Raw genomic sequence first — 19,022 nt, 5'->3', positions numbered from 1 at the left:
TTTGTATTCCTTTAATTGTATTTGGTTGGTTAGTTTTGTTTTGTTTTGGAGACAGGGTCTTGCTGTCACCCAGGCTGGAGTGCAGTGGGCGGGATCATAGCTCACTGCAGCCTCAAACTCCTAGCTAAAGGGCTCAAGCGATCTTTCCATCTCAGCCTTCCAAGTAGCTGGAAACACAGATACAGGCTCCTGCCACCAGGTAGTTGTTCTTGGTAAAGTAGCACCTCACTATATTGCCCAGATTGGTCTCGAACTTCTGGGCTCAAGCAATCCTCCTGCCTTGACCTCCCAAAGTGCTGGGATTACAGGCATGAGACACCGCCCCTGGCCCTCCTCTAACTTTTAACACAATTCAAAGTACCTATATAAACATTAAAATGTATAAACACAAATATGTATACATATATATGTATATAAACACAAAGTACCTATGTAAACAAAGAGCCTATTATAAACAGATCATTTAGTTGTTTTCCAAGGACTTTAAAATAGTTAATGAACTTGAGGTCAGTGACAAGTAAATAAAAAAGTGAGAATTCGCTTGTTGCAGTCATGAGTATTGACAAGCCAGCGGACCATTCCCTGTCTCCCTAGATGTCAGTGAAACCTTAGATGGCCCATCGTTGGTCAGTTTCTGTTCTTTAGGAGAAACAGGTGGGAAAGAGGGAACACTGGGAATATGCCACTCCTAAAGGGATTTCTATTGTATGACAGTTTACTTGAAAAATTGTTTTAACCTGCCAGGAAAAAAAAGAAAAACAAGTTGCTGCTTACTTAAAGCCCTCCGTGGCTATTCTGACACTTGCAATTTATTCATTTGCCAAAAGCCCTGTAAATCTAGCCTCCTCCTGGACTGAGGTGGTGTTTTCTGGGCTTTTCCAGCTCCCAAGAGCTCCTCCCTCACTTCTTTCCGCCTCCTGCTGCCCTGTTACTGGGGGCCCCTCCTCCCTTTGCCCCAAGGCATCTCTGCAGAGGTCTCCGATTGGTGCACAGCACAGCCTGGCCTTTTAGGGACTGTTGTCCGGCATTTAAAGTGATAGGGAAAGGGTCCAGTGGCTGCTTTTATCAACCAATCAAATATTTTCCTGACAGATCCCAAAATATTCCTGGGCCAATGGAGGGGGAAGCCCAAGATGCCTCTGCTGCTCCTTGGAGAGACAGAGCCTCTTAAGTTGGAGTGGGAGGGCAGGAGCTCAGTGGAGCCCTGGGCTGCCGCCAGCCCGGACCTGGCACTTGCTCGCCCGTGTCACTGTCAGGATTTGTCTAGCGGCGCATTCCCTAACAGGGGTGTGTTGGGGGGAGTCCTCTTTCCAACTGTCGAAATGGTTATCAAAGTGTTTGTTGCTACATCTTCTGGGTCCATAGCGGTAGGTGTCTGGTGGACTCTTTCTTCCTATACTCTTTTGTGAATAACTCAGGGTTGGAAGTATGGCCAGTGTTGGCCTTCATTTTCTTTTTCGCGTGTAGTCAGCTGTGGCTCTGCAATTAGTATGTGCGCCCTTTGCTTTCTGCATTTGATTTCATGGTGTTGAAAAAGCATGGAAAAGGTGTAATCTGGATGGTTGGATGTGAAAGGGATTCGAGGAAGGAGGCTTGCTTGACACTAGAGTTTTTAATATGTGATTTGTGTGAATATTATAGAATCAGGGACTTTTTTATGTATGTTTCTGCCATTCATTCTGCAAGGCTTAAACTAATTTAAAATTGCAAATAAGTGACACTTTATGTAACACTATTTGGAGTGGATGATGAACCAGATTGCTAAAATGACTCTGGGGTGTAATCACTTGTAAGTGCCGTATAATGATGTAATCATACCGAAAGTGTGAAGTTAGTATGTGTAATATATTGTTTGAGGAAAGTGATGTCACAGTGACCAGAGCAGACGTCTCCAAGGCCACAGTTATAAACACTCCAGGCAGTCAGACGGCCCCAAAATAGGACCTGAAAGCTGACTTCCATAATAGTGCTTTGTCTAATTTTTTTTTTTTTTTTTTAGACGGAGTCTCGCTCTTGTTACCCAGGCTGGAGTGCAGTGGCGCGATCTCGGCTCACCACAACCTCCGCCTCCTGGGTTCAGGCAATTCTCTTGCCTCAGCCTCCTGAGTAGCTGGGATTACAGGCACGCGCCACCACGCCCAGCTAGTTTTTTGTATTTTTAGTAGAGACGGGGTTTCACCATGTTGACCAGGATGGTCTTGATCCCTTGACCTCGTGATCCACCCGCCTCGGCCTCCCAAAGTTCTGGGATTACAGGCTTAAACCACCGCACCCGGCTGTTTTGTCTAATTTTCTTATGAACATCCACCTCTTCAATTCTGGCCTTCATTCTGTGCAGGCTAGATCTGCCATGAGAAATAGGGATGATGAAGTGACACATTTCTTCTTGGAAATGGATCAGACTTTGATTGTAGGCTTGAACCTGTAGTGTCTGTCTGTCTGGGACTAATATTTTGACCAGCATTTTAGCAGAAATTAGGAAGGCTGTGGAGAGAAAAAAACAGTTTTATTAATCCCAAGAGTTAGAGACCAGCAAAGTGGCTGTTTCCTTTTATATCTAGTTTCTGGGGGATATCAGGTTTCGGTTCAGATTTCAGCAGCCAGAGACGATACCCAGAGTAAGCCGTTGGCTGGGGTGACAGCCCCAATGACAGCCGCTGAGTGCCACCACTCCCAGTCCCGAAAGTTCATGAGGTTTCCAGAGAGGGTGAGAAGAACGCAAGAGAAAATAGCTTGGCTGTCCCTTCTGCTAAGCACAACTGGTCGGTGATTATTTCACTGATCTCTAGAACAAGTTAACCGAAAAAGTTGAGGACAAAATCCAAATGTGAAACTCTACAAAATCTTTTGTGGCTGTTGATGACTGCTGAAACTTTCGGTTGATCTGGAAGGAGCACATTTTTTGACTATTTGGATAAAAAACATTTTTTGGGGTGGGAGGACGGAAATGGCTTTGGTGGGCTTTAAATATATTGTTGATGCTCATGGCTGAAAACTTTACCTCTCACCCGTTAATCCTCCATACAGTCTATAGACCTGGTCTATGTATTCTTCAGGGACAATGAATATGTGAATGAATTTTCAGGTTTATTTGATGTCCTGTGTTCTTAAAGTTTGGGTCCATAATTTAGTTAGCTTCAGATGACCTCGAGAGGCAATGTTCATCCCAGGGTCTTGGAAAAGCCAAGTTAATTTTGGTTCCCTACGCAAATGTTTCAGTGATCTTGTAACTGTGTGACCTTGGGAGAGTTATTTCACCTTGTTAAGCCTCAATTTCCTTGTCTGTAAAATGAGGATAAGAATAGTGCCTACCTCACAGTGTTGTCATGAGGACTGATGGAATGACGTGCTCGGGTGCCCCACGTGGTGTCAAGTGCTTAGCAGCACTCAAGAAATGTTCCAGTGATTAGTGAATATTATTTCTACTTACTGGCTATTATTAGTTAATATTAGTTGCTACTATGATTGTTATTAGTTACTATTAATGAATATTAGGATTTCAGTTATAATTATTAGTTACTATAATTATTAGCTAATATTATGTAGTAGATTGGGGTCTATGATATGTAAGAAGAATTTTCCAGGACCACATAAATGGGAGAATTTCTGCCTTAGCCATAAAAATGGGAATTAATTATCCCTATGGTATCATGGGTAGGGGAATTTCACTCAAAAGCTTCTTGGCAGGGAAAACCCAGAGTGGCTTCTTGTGTCCATACTACTGTGTGACAGTCGGTCTGCCAAGCCTTTCCTACTTATTTCTTCAGCCTGTACATTTAAAAAATGGATTCTTGCATGACACCTCATCAGGAAGGGCATTCTGACTTCTGTTGGATGAATGAAATAAATGAAAAAGGAAAAGCAAATTGTAATCTCCTTATGAGGAATTAAATACACATAGCTGTGTATTACGTCTCGATTTTAATTGTTGACTCTAAAGAGCTGTGGCACATTTTACCCATGTTCTGGATGGATTTGGGTTAAGAGACCCTGGGGAGTAGGAGAGAGTGTGTGACTTCTTCTGGGACTCTCCTCTCTTCCGGAAGACCACAGTGGAGCACAGGGAACAAAGGGAGAGAGGACAGTCCCTGCTGTCTCCAAGATGCGCAGCCCCTGGAACCAATCTTTAAGGACAGACCCTCATGGTGGCGCTTGGGTTTCTTAGTCCTTTCTCCATATTGATTGACAGTGTCAATATCATGGGAAAAATATTACTCTTGAATTCGATCAGTCTAAGTCTAGGACAATTCATTAATTTATTGGAGCCTCAGCATTGTTGTAAAATAGCCATCCAAATACTGTACACTGGATGGCCTGTGTGACAGTGTATGGGAATGGTGGTGTGCTGTGTGGTGCCTGACAGTGTAGGTTTTCAGCTTATGGCACAAAATGCTTTTTCATACATCATCTTCCTCAGTTCCCACCAAAACCCATGAGGAAGGCCTTGTTACATTCGGTTTGCAGACGAGGAAATTGGAGATCAGAGCCCTTGCTCAGACAGCAGCCTTCTAAGCTAGTACAGAAACACAGGTTGTCTCTGACTCAAATCCAGCATGCTTTATACTACAGTACAGTGATCTTAGTTGGAAAGTCTCCTAACTGTACAAGACAATAAATGAGAGGTGCCAAGTGAGTGGCATTAAGAGGCACTGCTGTCACATCACTCTGACACAGTCTAGTAGCTAACAGTGTCTGGGTGACTTTAGGACAGAGAACAATACTTTCTTCTAAGTAAATGTAATAGGATAGGGAAACAGAGCTCTCTGACTCTGCTGAGGTCCCAAAGGCTCCAAACAATGACACACACCCCAAGTACCCCCAGATCCTGTAGAGCCACTACCCAGGACAGACAGTGCAGCCTGGGGGCCAGCATGGGCCATGGCACCCTGGAGGGTGGAGAAGGGGCAAAGGGGGAGAGATGAAGAGTAGGAGTGTGTCCGTGATGAGAACTGATGGGATGCTGTGCACATGCTCCCTCTGGGCCATAAAGGGAAGGACTCTTCTGAGATCTGATGCTGTGTTCCTGGGGTTCAGCTCAGCAGGCGCTGTGAGGAGCTGTACTTTGCAGACTCAGAGGGACTCCTTGATCAGGGACCTGCCAAGGGGGAGGACTTTGGAGGAGAGGGACCCCATGCTAGATTCAGGGCATTGAGGTGCAGCAAGGTGACAGTGCTGACCAGGTGAGCTCACATGCTTACTCCCCTCTTCCGTCCTCTGGCCTTGATCCTAAAACCCTTTCCTGGAGACTCCCAGTTCAGGCAGAACTCAAGTTCTGAATAGCCTGACGAGCAATGCACTGGGCCCTGTTTAAATGACTGGTGTTTGGGAGAGTACAGGAGGTAAATGGTTTTCATTTTTCCTCTTCCTTTTCTCTTTTTTTGGGGATGAGGGCTGAGAAACAGCACGTAACAGAATGCCAGGCATCCCACAGTCCCACAGTGGACCTGGATGCAATTGCATGTCTTGTGAGGCCCAATCATCAGCATGGTCTTCCCCTCCCATTGTCTCTATTTCTTTTTGCCTTTCTAATAGAAGAAACTTAAGTCAAGACTTTTGAAAATGTTTTTCATCAATTCCGAATTTTCCCATCCCACGTCAAGTCCTGAGGTATGGTTGATAGAATGGAAATAATGTTGGTGAGGTGGCATGGACCTGGGCCACCTGCCTCCTAGGCCGATTTGGGCTCCCAGGAGGATATCTTAGAAGGCTTTGGAGAAAGAGCAGACAGGGGTTTGGACTGAGTAAAGGAGTTGCCTTCTGAAGAGCTAATTAAAAGTAAAAGTGCCTAAAATGAAGGCATCTCTACCCTTTGAAACAGCAAAGTGATCTCTGAAAAGATCTAAGGGAATAATTGCTTTATAAAATGGCAAGAATAGTTATGGACAAGTTGGAAAAGATGTATAGAGAATGAGATTAATTAAAATGACGATTTAGTCCAACAACCTGTCATCAGGTCTGATGGGATTTTGTAACACTGAAAATTCAGCCGTGAAGCTGTGGAGTTTGGAGCAGTTTCCATGTGGAGGCCAGCTATCCACAGCACAGCTGTGGGAGGAGGCACCTTGGCAGGGAGCGGGTACCTCCTCCTTTTGTTCTCATAGGCAAGACCCTGGGGAATTGCTAGAGTATAGTTGTGCCAGAAGTTTAAGAAAAATTCCACCGTTCCACACCTTTCTGTGTATCTGTATTTATTTGTCCATGCTTGCCCCCAACTGAAATATGTTTGTTGGCCTGAGTCTTACAGATTCAGTAAGTGTTGTAGCAAACAGAGCCTTTAATTTCTTACTCTAATGTTTTTAGTTCCATTATGTTTTTTATATTCATGGTATAAGTGTTAATTAAAATTAAATGTGTGATTACCATTTATATAAGTTTATATGTGATTTGTATACTTATTTACATAACATTTAATAATATAGATTGACTATGTTAATTTTGTTTTAAAAATTAACATGTAGTAAATATAAAATTAAAAAAATTAAAAATTACTTGATATTAATTTATATTATATATACTGTATATACCATATATAATCAAATCACTATCAAGATCAAATTATATATAAATCTTATATAACATATTATATAACTTGTATAAAAATCTTATATATAGTTATATATAAATCTTATATGTAAGATATATATTTGTATATTAATGTTATATGTGATTATTATATATAATATTGTTATATATAAATCTTGTATATAAGATTATTATATATTATATAGTTGTATATATAAATCATATATAAGATCATTATTAGTTATATATAAATTTTTTATATATAAGATTATATAGTTATGTATAAATCTTATATATGAGATTATATATTAGTTATATATAAATGTATAAGATTATTATATATGATATAGTTATAGGTATAAATCTTATATATGATTGTTATATATGGTATAGTTATCAATATAAATCTTGTTATATATAAGATTATTATATATTATATAGTTATAGATCTAAATCTTATATATAAGGCTATTATATATTATATAGTTATAGATATAACACTTCTGTATAAGATTGTTATATATTATATAATTATATAATTTAGTCTTGGAGGTCATTTGGTTTTAGGGCTTAAGTATCCAGATTTGTCTTACCTTTCCTTATATTATGAAACACCCACCTGGGCACCATGACTCACACCTGTAATCTCAGCACTTTAGGAAGCCGAGGCAGGCAGATCACTTAAGCCCAGGATTTTGAGACCAGCCTGGCAACGTAGTGAAACTCCGTCTCTAACAAAAAATACCAAAAATTAGCCAGACATGGTGGTGTATGTCTGTAGTCCCTGCTACTTGGGAGGATGAGGTGGGAGGATCACTTGACCCTGGGGAGGTTGAGGCTGTAGTGAGCCAAGATCTTGCCACTGTGTTCCAGCCTGGGCAACAGAGGGAGACCCTGTCCCAAAAAAACCCCCACAAAACACACAAAAAACAACCTCACACAAAGAAACATCCTAACACCCTATACATGAGTCATTAAATTTGGTGAATAAAATAGACATTTTGGTTTACATATTTCTAAGAAAGGAGTTGAGTTTAGTTAAAAGAGGGTTTACATTCAGATGATATTAGATTTGGGACAGGCATGTGCCTTTTACAGTATTTGTTTGAAATCCTCAAAGTGTACTCCTTATAAACAAGGCACATGAAAATAACAAGGGGCCCTTGTGCTCTGTAAAACATTTTTAATGAGTTGTTTTCATATGAGATAATATTCTATTCAGAAGACTTTTAAAAAATTCGGATATTAGATATTTTCATGTCAAAGAAAATACTTAAAGTTTTATTTTTATTTGTTAATTATTGTAATTTTTATTTACTTTTTTGAGACAGAGTCTTGCTCTGTTGCCAGGCTGGAGTGAGGTGGCACGATCTCGGCTCACCACAACCTTCGCCTCCCAGGTTCAAGCTATTCTCCTGCCTCAGCTTCCCGAGTAGCTGGGACTATAGGTGTGCATCATCATGCCCAGCTAATTTTTGTATTTTAGTAGAAATGGGGTTTCACCATGTTGGCCAGGCTGGTCTCAAACTCCTGACCTCAGATGATCCACTCGCCTCAGCCTTCCAAAGTATTAGGATTACAGGCGTGAGCCACTGCATCTGGCTTAAATATTACTGTTTTTTTTGTTTTTGTTTTTTTTGAGATGGAGTCTCACTCTGTCACCCAGGCTGGAGTGCAGTGGCATGATCTAGGCTTACTGCAACCTTCACCTCCTAGGTTCAAGTGATCCGCCTGCCTCAGCCTCCTGAGTAGCTGCGATTACAGGCCCGTGCCACCGTGCCTGGCTCATTTTTATATTTTTAGTAGAGACGGGGTTTCCCCATGTTGACCAGGCTAGTCTCAAACTCCTCAGATGATCTGTCTACCTCAGCCTTCCAAAGCTCTGGGATTACAGGCCTGAGCCACTGCACCTGGCCAAGCTTTAATCTTACTCTTAATAAATGGCCATACTTTTGCCTCATCATCCTGAGTGTATTCTGTATCTGTATTGTACCAATTAGTTTGTACATTTTTTTCCACCCAAACAAGCAGTATAAGAATCTATTCACATGAAGGACTTGGCACAATGTCCTGTGCAATGTAGAGAGTCAATAAATAACTGTTGATTATTTGATTGATCACCCTTCCTTTCTTTTCCTTACTTCCCTTCCCTTCCCTCCTCTCCTCTCGTCTCCTCTCATTCCTCCCTCTCTCCCTCTCTTCCTCCCTCCCTCCCTCCTTCCTTCCTTTTTTTTTTTTTTTTCCTATTTTTCTTTTTCTTTCTGACTTGTTCTATTGCCATGGCTGGAGTGCAGTCGTATGATCATAGCTCATTGCAACCTCCACCTCCCAGGCTCAAGTGATTCTCCTAACTCAGCCTCTTGAGTAGTTGGGCTACAGGCATGCACCACCACTCCTAATTTTTAAATTTTTTGTAGAGGCCCCACCTCTACAAAAATTTGTTTGCCAGGCTGGTCTTGAACTTCTGGGCTCAAGTGATTCTCTCACTTTCACCCTCCCAAAGTGCTGGGATTACAGGTGTGAGCCACGCACCTGATCTGATTGTGCTTTCTGTAAGTTTTTCCCTGTGGTTATTAAAATGGGACCCACAGAGTCTGCTGTAACTTATTTGCCAGTGTTTATAAAAGATGGCATTATGCATTTTCAGGAGTGAATTCTTTGAAGAGAGAAAATTGTAACTGTTTATGGGGAAAAGGTTCTAAGCCTGAGGGATGGCCACGTTGGTAAGAAATGGCTACTGGCAGATATGGTCATTACCTCTTACATGGTCATTACACCTTATGCAGGTAGAGAAAGGACATTCAACCATGTTCCCTTAGGTGTGGCTGTACTGGACTCTCAGGAGCCAGGTGTGAGTAGGAAAGGAGAAATCTGTGGGAGAAAAGGGTTGTTTCACTGTGAAGCTTTTTTATGTGCTGGGAGAAACGTCCCCCAGCTTTTTCTAGCCCCTGCTTGTGCCCTTACCCTCCAGTCATCTCTCTGTGAGCTTTTTAATCTCTTGTAATATTTCTAAAGCTACTTTTAGCTCAATGTCACTAATACTCTTATTTTTATAACCGAATGAAATGCATTTTAGTGTGGATATATTTGATGTTTTAATTTCACAGTAGATTATCTTTTTTCTGTTCTTTTTAAAACAGAATTTTCATTTTATTTTCAAGAGACAGAATCCTGCTTTGTCACCCAAGCTGGAGTGCAGTGGCATGGCCATCACACTGTAACCTCAAACTCCTGGGCTCAGGCAATCCTGTCTCAGCCTCCCGAAGTGCTGGGATGATGGGCCTGAGCCACGTTGCCTGGCCTCTTTTTTCTCTTCTTTCTCTTTTCCCAATCACATCTCTTCCTAATTTGGATTTTTTGGCCATTAAAGCTTTGCAAAAAATTAAAAGTATTTTGAAGACTGCAAATAAAATATATGAGAGTTTGTCTATTCCATTTAGGTCATGTTAAAAGACAACATTACAACTCATTTAGTTTTGTAGATCTTAATTGGCTTTTGTGATTCTAGAATCTGGCAGCAGTCTAGACCAAAAAATGGTTCACGGCGCTCTGCCCCACAACACACGCAGCTTATATTTGTAGCCAGAAAAGAGGAAATGACATTCAGAAAAGGGAAGTGAGATACAGACAGCTGGGTAGGGTTATAACTCAATATTTGCCTTATTTGAAGGTGATGTGAACAGTTGGCTGCCTGTTATTGGCTGAAGTCTGTCTGCTGTCATTGGAACTCAGCTCTGGTTACAGAGGCAAATTTTTAGTTAGGTTTTTAGTTTGTTTATGTATTAAGCTTGGTTGCAGTTCATTACCTAGGACTCCTGTAAAATCTTCTAAAGCCCAAATTTAGTTTTAACAGTTGATTATACAATTATTTATTTATTTATTTATTTATTTATTTTTTGAGATGGAATCTCACTCTGTCAACCAGGCTGGAGTGCAGTGGCACAATCTTGGCTCACTGCAACCTCCACCTCCTGGACTCAAGAGATTCTTTTGCCTCAGCCTCTCAAGTAGCTCGGATTACAGGTGTGTGCCACCATGCTTGGCTAATTTTGTACTATTTTTGTACTTTTAGTAGAGACAAGGTTTCACTGTGTTGGCCAGGCTGGTGTTGAACCCCTGACCTCAAGTGATCCTCCTGCCTTGGCCTCTCAAACTGCTGTGATTACAAGTGTGAGCTGTGGCACCCAGCCTGATTATATAGTAAGTTAAACATTGATGATACTAAAATTTTAGTACTTAAATAGTCATTTTGTTGATCCTTTATAACAAAGAGGTGTGATTCTATTATTTTCCTTGTTTGAATACTTAACAAAATTATTTGTGTTGTATAGTATAACCAGTGGAAGGATTTAATTTCTGTAAATGTAAGCAAATTTTTTTTCATAAACAGCCTAATAATATTTCTCTACTCTGGACCAGATTAGGAAGAAACAACAAGAAGTAGTGGGTTTTTTGGAAGCAAATAAAATCGACTTTAAGGAATTAGATATTGCTGGAGATGAAGACAATAGGAAGTGGATGAGAGAGAATGTTCCTGGAGAGAAAAAACCTCAGAATGGGATTCCTCTGCCTCCCCAGATCTTCAATGAGGAGCAGTACTGCGGGGTGAGTGTGTGGTTCTCTTAAAAATCCTGCTCTGTGTGTGTTTATCAACAATTGTCTAAAGCAGGTTAATTTTGAGTCAGGATTTGAAATTGTTCACAACTGTCAGTTCATGATCTATTTCTGCTATCCGTTAGCTAATCCATTATGAATAATCAATATTTAAGATTTAGAAAAGGACAGAAACAATATCATGATGATTCAGAAGTTTTAGGGATTATTTCAGGTTCATTCTTTTATTTTGAAGAATTGAGTCACGTGTTCAAACAAAATATACATTTAGTGAGAAATTTTGTTCAGCCTTGCAGTGTGCACACACATGCATCTGTACAGGAATATGGTAAATTTTCTTTGTCGCCCAGGCTGGAGTGTAGTGGTGTGATCATGGGTCACTGCAGCCTCTTTCTCCTGGGCTCAGCGATCCTCTCACCTCAGACTCCCAAGTAGCTGGGACTGCAGGAGTGCAATACTTTGCCCAGCTAATTTTTAAACCTTTGTAGTTATAGGGTCTCCCTGTGTTTCCTAGGCTGCTCTGGAATTCCTGGCCTTAAGTGATCTTCCTGCCTTGGCCTCCCAAAGTGCTGGGACTATAGTTGTGAGCCACTGAGCCCAGCAAGTTTTCACTTTTAGAAAACTGATTTGCAGAAATAAAGTCTTACTATAGACACAAGATATATTTATGTAACTTTATGTAATCAGTTTGAAAACTGTTGGTTGTAACAATTTTGTTTTATACATTTGATAGTTCATTTCACCATAAGATCACTTTTTCCTAGAGTTTATAGATCATACTTCATAAATCAAGTTGCTGGAAAGAAACATTTTCGAAAAAGGACTTTAGAAGATGAGAACTGAAAGTTAACTTAGAGGTCATCTAAGCCATCTAGGTTGTTTTGCAGAAGAAGAAATGAGAGCTGTGTGAAGCCGAGGAAATGTCTCAGTGCCATGCTGCTTCAGACTGCTGGAGCCAGGTGTAGGAATCTTAGCTAACCTCTTCTCTTGCTGCACAGAACTGCCGGTTCTTTAGTTCTTTAGGTTACGTTTTCTTTTCTTTTTTATTTCTTTTGACACGGAGTCTGGCTCTCTCACCCAGGCTGGAGTGCAGTGGCATCATCTTGGCTAACTGCAACCTCTGCCTCCTGGGTTCAAGCGATTTCCCTGCCTCAGCCTCCCAGGTAGCTGGAATTATAGGCGCCTTCCATGACAGGTAGCTGATTATGGCCTTCTCATAAGGACAGCAGTCATGGGAATAGGGCCCGCTCTAATCCGGTATGGCTTTGCAAAGATCCTATTTCCAAGTAAGGTAGCGTTCTTTCTTTCTTTTTTTTTTTTTTTTTGAGATGGAGTTTCTTTCTTGTCACCCAGGCTGGAGTGCAGTGGTACAGTTTCGGCTCACTGCAACCTCCACCTCCTGGGTCTAAGTGATTCTTCTGCCTCAGCCTTGTTAGTAGCTGGGATTACAGGAGTGTGCCACCGTGCCTGGCTAATTTTTGTATTTTTAGTAGAGATAGGGTTTTGTATTTTCAGTAGAGACCATGTTGGCCAGGCTGGTCTCGAACTCCTGACCTCAGGTGATCCGCCTGCCTTAGCCTCTCAAAGTGCTGGGATTACAGGTGTGAGCCACTATGCCTAGCCTGAATAAAGTCACTTTCTGGGGTTTCAGGCTGACATGGACTTATGGGGTACACTGTTCAACCCAGTACAGGGCTATACAAACTTATGTGGCTGTGTTAGCATTCTTCAGAGGCTTAGTCAAAAGTCCTGTGGGTGTGGAAGTGTTTTCAAACAATCTTAATGTGGTAGCATATATTAAGGTGCACATGTGGTCCAGTTCAAATTCCTTCCCACCCCTCACTCCTGTCCTACCCACACCTTCCCCACCTTCCTTTACCTGACCCACATTTCTGAACATTGTGGCCCTTGTTGGATGAGGAAAGGAATAATATTTTTTTAGGGGAGATGGTGGTGGTGAGGAATTTATTTCTTATAAAATTATTTCTATTATATAATTGAGAAATTAATATATATATACCCACTCTGAAAATTTAAGGTGATTCAAAATGGTCTCTAGTGAAAATTATTTCCCTCCATTTCTATTAGTTATTTATTTATTTAAGAGAGAGTGTTTTGCCCTGTTGCCCAGGCTGGAGTGCCGTGGTACCATTGTTGTACCAGAGCGAGCATGGAAAGTCAACACCAAGACAAAAGTATGCCAAATTGCAGGGTCTTTACTGCCGGCGACCACGAAGGACTCGCGTCTCTTTAACCCGTGGCCCCGAAAGGAGGTTGTCAAGACCTTTTATGCCCGTAAACCACCTCCTGGGCAGGGGTGGGGGTGAGGGGCTTCGGACATTCCGAGGGCCAGGGGACTTTGGACATTCCAATTGTTACTTAAGTTCACAGAATTCAAGATAAGCATTAGTTTACACATTGCCTGGGTAGGGTGGAAATGACAGACCTTACTTATTACAAGTCGCAGGGGCCAAGGTGGCATGGGTTTAGACTGCTTGCCTGTCACCTAAGGGTTACAGAGAGCAGTTTCAACAGAAAGCCAAGGTATGGTGGAGGTATGCCGTTTTATGGGGCTTTTACTATGTCACACAATCATGCCTGGCTAATTTTTAATTTTTTTTTGTTTGTAGAGACAAAGGCATCTCACTATGTTACCCAGGCTGTTCTCAAACTCCTGGCCACAGGTGTTGGGATTACAGGGATGAGCCACTGTATCTTGTGCCCCCTCTGATTTCTGACCCCTGCCACTCTAGCTACCTTCCCCTGAGCCAGGCTGGCCCTGTGGTCCTGTAATCTGGGATGCCGCACAGGACCCCATGCACAGGAGAGCTCTGTACTTGGTTTAATGTTCTCCCATTGCTGTCTTGAAATTCTCAACAACTTTTGAAGGAAGGGCTTCACGTTTTCATTTTGCCCTGGCTCTTTTGAATTCTGTAACTGATCCTACTCCGAGGCAGTAAATTTTGTGTTTGGTTTTCCAGAAATTTTCTGTGTAGATTTACAACTGAGTGTCATTTAAAAAATCAGAGTGCGTTATATACAAGTTTGTTCTGTTTATCTAATAACCGCATCTCAGAGTTCACAGTGTAGCTGCTGCGCGTGCTTATTTTATTTATTTTAATTTTATGATAGGGTCTTGCTATGTCACCCAGGCAGGAGTGCAGTGGCTCAATCATAGCTCACTGCAGCATCAAACTCTTGGGCTCAAGCGAAGCGATCCTCTTGCCTCAGCCTCCTCCATAGCTGGGACTACAGGTGTGCACCACCACAACTAGCTAATGCTTTTTATTTTTTGTAGAGATAGGGTCTCACTATATTTCCGAGACTGGTCTCACAGTCCTAGCTTTAAGTGATGCAGCCACCTTGCCTCCCAAAGTGTTGAGATTATAGGTGTGAGCTGCTGTGCCTGGTTGCCCCATATTTTAATGGCTGCCAAATGTTCCATTGTGTTTAACATATTTTTTTGGCAGGGTCCTCTAATAAAGAACATTCAGGTTGTTTTCAGCCTCTCACCATTACAAACAAAGCTCTGGGAATCATCTTTATATATAACAGTTACAAATCATCTTTATATATAACAGATATAAACAGTTGTTTGTATCCTATATGAGTGTGTATACGTATGCAGGATAAATTCCTGGAAGACATCTGAGTTAAAGCACATATGCATCTCACATTTTGATCAATATTGGCAAATGCCCCCCTGTTGCAGTTGTATCACTTTATACATTTCCATCAGCTGAGTTTGAGAGTGGCTAGTTCCCTGTGACTTTGACAACACTGTGTATTGCATACTTTTGGAACTTTAGATAAAACATGAATTCTCATTGCTTCTACTTGGATATCTTTCTTTATGGGTAACTTGAACATCTTTTAAAACTATGTTTATAAGTTATCTGTGCTTTTCCTATGATTTACTTTTTTTTTTTTTTTTGAGATGAAGTTTCGTTTTTGTTACCCAGGCTGGAGTGCAATGGCGCAATCTCGGCTCACCGCAACCTCCAACTCCTGGGTTCAGGCAACTCTCCTGCCTCAGCCTCCTGAGTAGCTGGGATTACAGGCACGCACCACCATGCCCAGCTAATTTTTTTTGTATTTTTAGTAGAGATGGGGTTTCACCATGTTGACCAGGATGGTCTCGATCTCTTGACCTCATGATCCACCTGCCTTGGCCTGCAAAAGTGCTGGGATTACAGGCGTGAGCCACCGCGCCCAGCTGATGGCTTTTTTTTTTTTTTTTTTTTTTTTTTGAGACAGAGTCTCACTCTGTCGCCAGGTGCCAGGCTGGAGTGCAGTGGCACAATCTCGGCTCACTGCAACCTCCGCCTCCTGGATTCAAGCAATTCTTCCGCCTCAGCCTCCCAAGTAGCTGGGATTACAGGTGCACACCACCACGCCCAGCTAATTTTTGTATTTTTAGTAGAGACGGGGTTTCACCATGTTGTCCAGAATGGTCTCGATCTCTTGACCTCGTGATTCGCCTGCCTCGGCCTCCCAAAGTGCTGGGATTACAGGCTTGGGCCACCGTGCCCGGCCGCTGATGGCTATTTTTAAGATTTATTTTCCTATAACAAATATGGATCTAATGAAATAAATATACAAATTATTTCATGCTTAGCTGTTTTTAATTCTCTTCAGTTCTACCTTCAGAGAGGTATTTGTAGTTTACCTTACAAGAAAGCTTTGCTTAGTTTGCTTTACTGTGGTCTGTGGACACACTTAAAAAAGTACGTTCATGAAGAAGAGGGCTTTGTTTCCAGAAAGTGGTAAACCTGTGTTTATTTTTATTGTGTGCTCAGATTTTAAAAGGAGACTCAAAAGTTCTGAAGGATATGTAGGTTTAAAATAACATCAGTATGGATAGTCAGTGTCTCTTTCTATGTGATTGAAATGTATATAACTGTTATTCACATGGTCTCCCTGGCTTCTGAAGATTCTTGAATGATCAACCATATGCCATGCCTGATGATGGCAGCAGGTGGAAAGAAAACCCAGAGGCAAACAGTACATTCCAGTGGGCAGTGAGGGGACTGACATCCAGGGTAGTCCTCAGTGCCTTCCTGCCCCTGCCCGTTTGAACTTCTGCTACTCTCTGCAGAGCAAATGAAGATATTATCTCAAGAGCCAGGGCAGACAACTGCTAGATTGAGAAAGGAGACACCACACTGGAAGCCAGGCACAGTTGAGGCCAGGCTCCCTGCCTGGAAGAGGAATGTGAACTGGAAAGAGCAGACACATCTGTTGATGACAAGTTGGCATCTGTGCATTTCAGCCCAGGTAAGGGCCTGGGTGCCTGCCTGGGACCAAGATAGCCTGGGCCTGACTGAACACAACCTAAGAGGAACTGGATTGTTCAGCACAAGAGGTGCCCGTTTAGCAGAGGGACGAGTGTATGCAGGGTGTACAGGTATACAGGGCTGTAAGGAAAGACAGGATGCAAACCCAATTAGGGCGGGGAGAGGGCTTCTCAACATATCAATGTTACTGAACAAACTATTTTATGTTCCTAAAATTTATTTTGAAATATGTCATAATGTAATAAGATGTATATCATTTAAAAAGGAGTGGTACAGTGAGCTACCATTGTATGCACCGTTTCCTGTAGTTTAAGAAAGACAGTGCACTATTATCAGAAACGTGAAAGTCCTTTGTGTGCCTCTCCCTGATCACATCCCTCCCCCTCTGCTCCAGTGATAGCCACTGTAATGAAAGGGTCTTGCTCTGTCACCCAGGCTGGAGGGCAGTGGCATGATCATGGCTCACTACAGCCTCAATCTCCTGGACTCGACTGATCCTCCTGCCTCAGCCTCCTGAATAGCTGAGACTTTAGGTGTGTGGCACCACCCTAGCTAAATTTTGTATTTTTTTGTAGAGATGGTATATCCTTATGTTGCTGAGGTTGGTCTTGAACTCCTGGGCTCAAGCAATTCTCCTGCCTTGACCTCACAAAGTGCTGGGATTACTGGTGTGAATCACTGTGCCCAGACACAGGTTTTTATTTTTTCATTTAAAAACCTTTGTCTTCCTTTACCTCCCTGCATATGCACATAGCTTATGATGACACATGTTTCCATTGCTATCCCCTATTCCCAAACAAATATAATTTTCTTTTAGAGAGCTTCTTACTCATCTGGGAAGCTCACTGGGCTTGGGCTCTTCCCTGCGGGAAACACTTCAGTTTCCTTAATTAATTGACTCTTTAGGTTTTCTACTTTTTCATAAGTTGGTTTTCATAATTGTATTTCCATAAATTCTAAGATATCTACTTCATCTATGTTTTAAGTTTTTTTTTTTGTTGTTTTTTTTTTTTTTTTTTTTTTTTAAGAATCAGGGTCTTTGTTGCCCAGACTGGAGTGCAGTGTGCCTAGCTTTGAGCTTGTTTTTAAGTTTTAAAGTCTAGTATAACTTTTTATTCAAAATTAAGAGGAAGGTCCAGAAATTTCCCATATACCCGCTGTTCCCACACATGCAGAGCCTCTCCTGTTATCAACATCCCCCAAAGTTTTAAATAAGATATTCTTATTACCTGTTTAAAATAGGTAGTTATATCTTCTCTTCTTTCCTATGTGTCTGTTGTGTCTTCTCTCTCTCTTTTTAAATTTATCTCGCTCATAGTTTTTTGTTTGTTTGTTTGTTTCTGGTCTTTTATTGATTCTGTTCTCTCTATACTTATATCTTTATAACTAATTTTTATCTTACTTAAAGAATTTCCGCTCTTGCCTTTATCATTTTTCCCTTCTGTACACTTTGGTTTTTTCCCCCGACTTACCTTAATATTAAGTTAGAGGCTTAGCTCACTTTTAACCGTTTTTCTTCTCTAGTGTAAATATTTAAGGCTGGAAATTTCTCACTGAGTACTGTCAGTTCATTCCATACATTTTGATATGCAGTATTTTCTTTATTATTAAGTTTACATGTTAAAACATTTATACCTTTCTTTTTGACCCATGCATTGAAATTATGAGTACATTTGGAGTTTCTTCTACTTTGTTATATGCTTTTAATTTTTTTCAGTTTTGCAGTCTTTTTTTTGAGACGGAGTTTCACTCTTGTTACCCAGGCTGGAGTGCAATGGCGCGATCTTGGCTCACCGCAACCTCCAACTCCTGGGTTCAGGCAATTCTCCTGCCTTAGCCTCCTGAGTAGCTGGGATTACAGGCACGTGCCACCATGCCCAGCTAATTTTTTGTATTTTTAGTAGAAACGGGGTTTCACCATGTTGACCAGGATGGTCTCGATCTCTCGACCTCGTGATCCACCCACCTCGGCCTCCCAAAGTGCTGGGATTACAGGCTTGAGCCACTGCGCCCAGCTTTGCAGTCTTTTTTATCTTTTCTTGATGTAATTTTATCGATTAAAGTCTTTTTTTTTTTCTAATTTTATTTTTCCCCTTAATTCAAATAATCTATCCTTTCAGTGGTTAACTTAGCTATTTTAACACACATGCGTAATTTTAATTAGTTAAAGATAATCAGTATCGTTACTTTTGTCCCAAACATTTTTATTTTTATTTTTTTTTAGATGGAGTCTCACTCTGTCACCCAGGATGGAGTGCAGTGGCGCAATCTTGGCTCACTGCAGCCTCTACCTCCCAGGTTCAAGTGATTCTCCTGCGTCAGCCTCCTGAGTAGCTGGGATTATAGACATGCACCACCATGCCTGGCTAATTTTTTTGTGTTTTTAGTAGAGATGGGGTTTCACCGTGTTGGCCAGGCTGGTCTTGAACTCCTGAACTCAGGTGATCCGCCTGCCTCGGCCTCCCAAAGTGCTGGGATTACAGGCGTGAACAATCATGCCTGGTCTGTTCCAAACATTAAAAGAACCTTTAGACACTTTAACCCTAATCACTCTCTCTATTTACATGTGTTTGGTTTTTCAGTATTTTA

The 19,022-nt window shown here is 41.5% G+C and overlaps 1 protein-coding gene across 3 annotated transcripts in view; it reads left to right on the top strand.

The window, feature by feature from the left end:
* Positions 1-19,022, top strand: part of SH3BGR (SH3 domain binding glutamate rich protein) — a 62,309-nt gene that overhangs the window by 5,592 nt on the left and 37,695 nt on the right. The window contains exons 1-2 of one of the 3 annotated variants that reach the window (XM_010338257.3): positions 1,082-1,367; positions 10,942-11,127. In XM_010338257.3, the coding sequence (XP_010336559.1) occupies positions 1,134-1,367; positions 10,942-11,127 (420 nt within the window). In that variant the 5' untranslated portion in view covers positions 1,082-1,133. Of the gene's footprint in view, positions 1-1,081; positions 1,368-10,635; positions 10,723-10,941; positions 11,128-19,022 lie in introns of those variants that run through there. The other 2 variants (XM_074389258.1, XM_039480404.2) reach the window with 2 other exon arrangements.

The sequence above is a fragment of the Saimiri boliviensis genome, chromosome 18, assembly GCF_048565385.1.
Source record: "Saimiri boliviensis isolate mSaiBol1 chromosome 18, mSaiBol1.pri, whole genome shotgun sequence".
Lineage (NCBI taxonomy): Eukaryota > Metazoa > Chordata > Mammalia > Primates > Cebidae > Saimiri > Saimiri boliviensis.
Note: the sequence above shows the minus strand (reverse complement) of the source record. Positions and strands in the feature narration are given on the sequence as shown.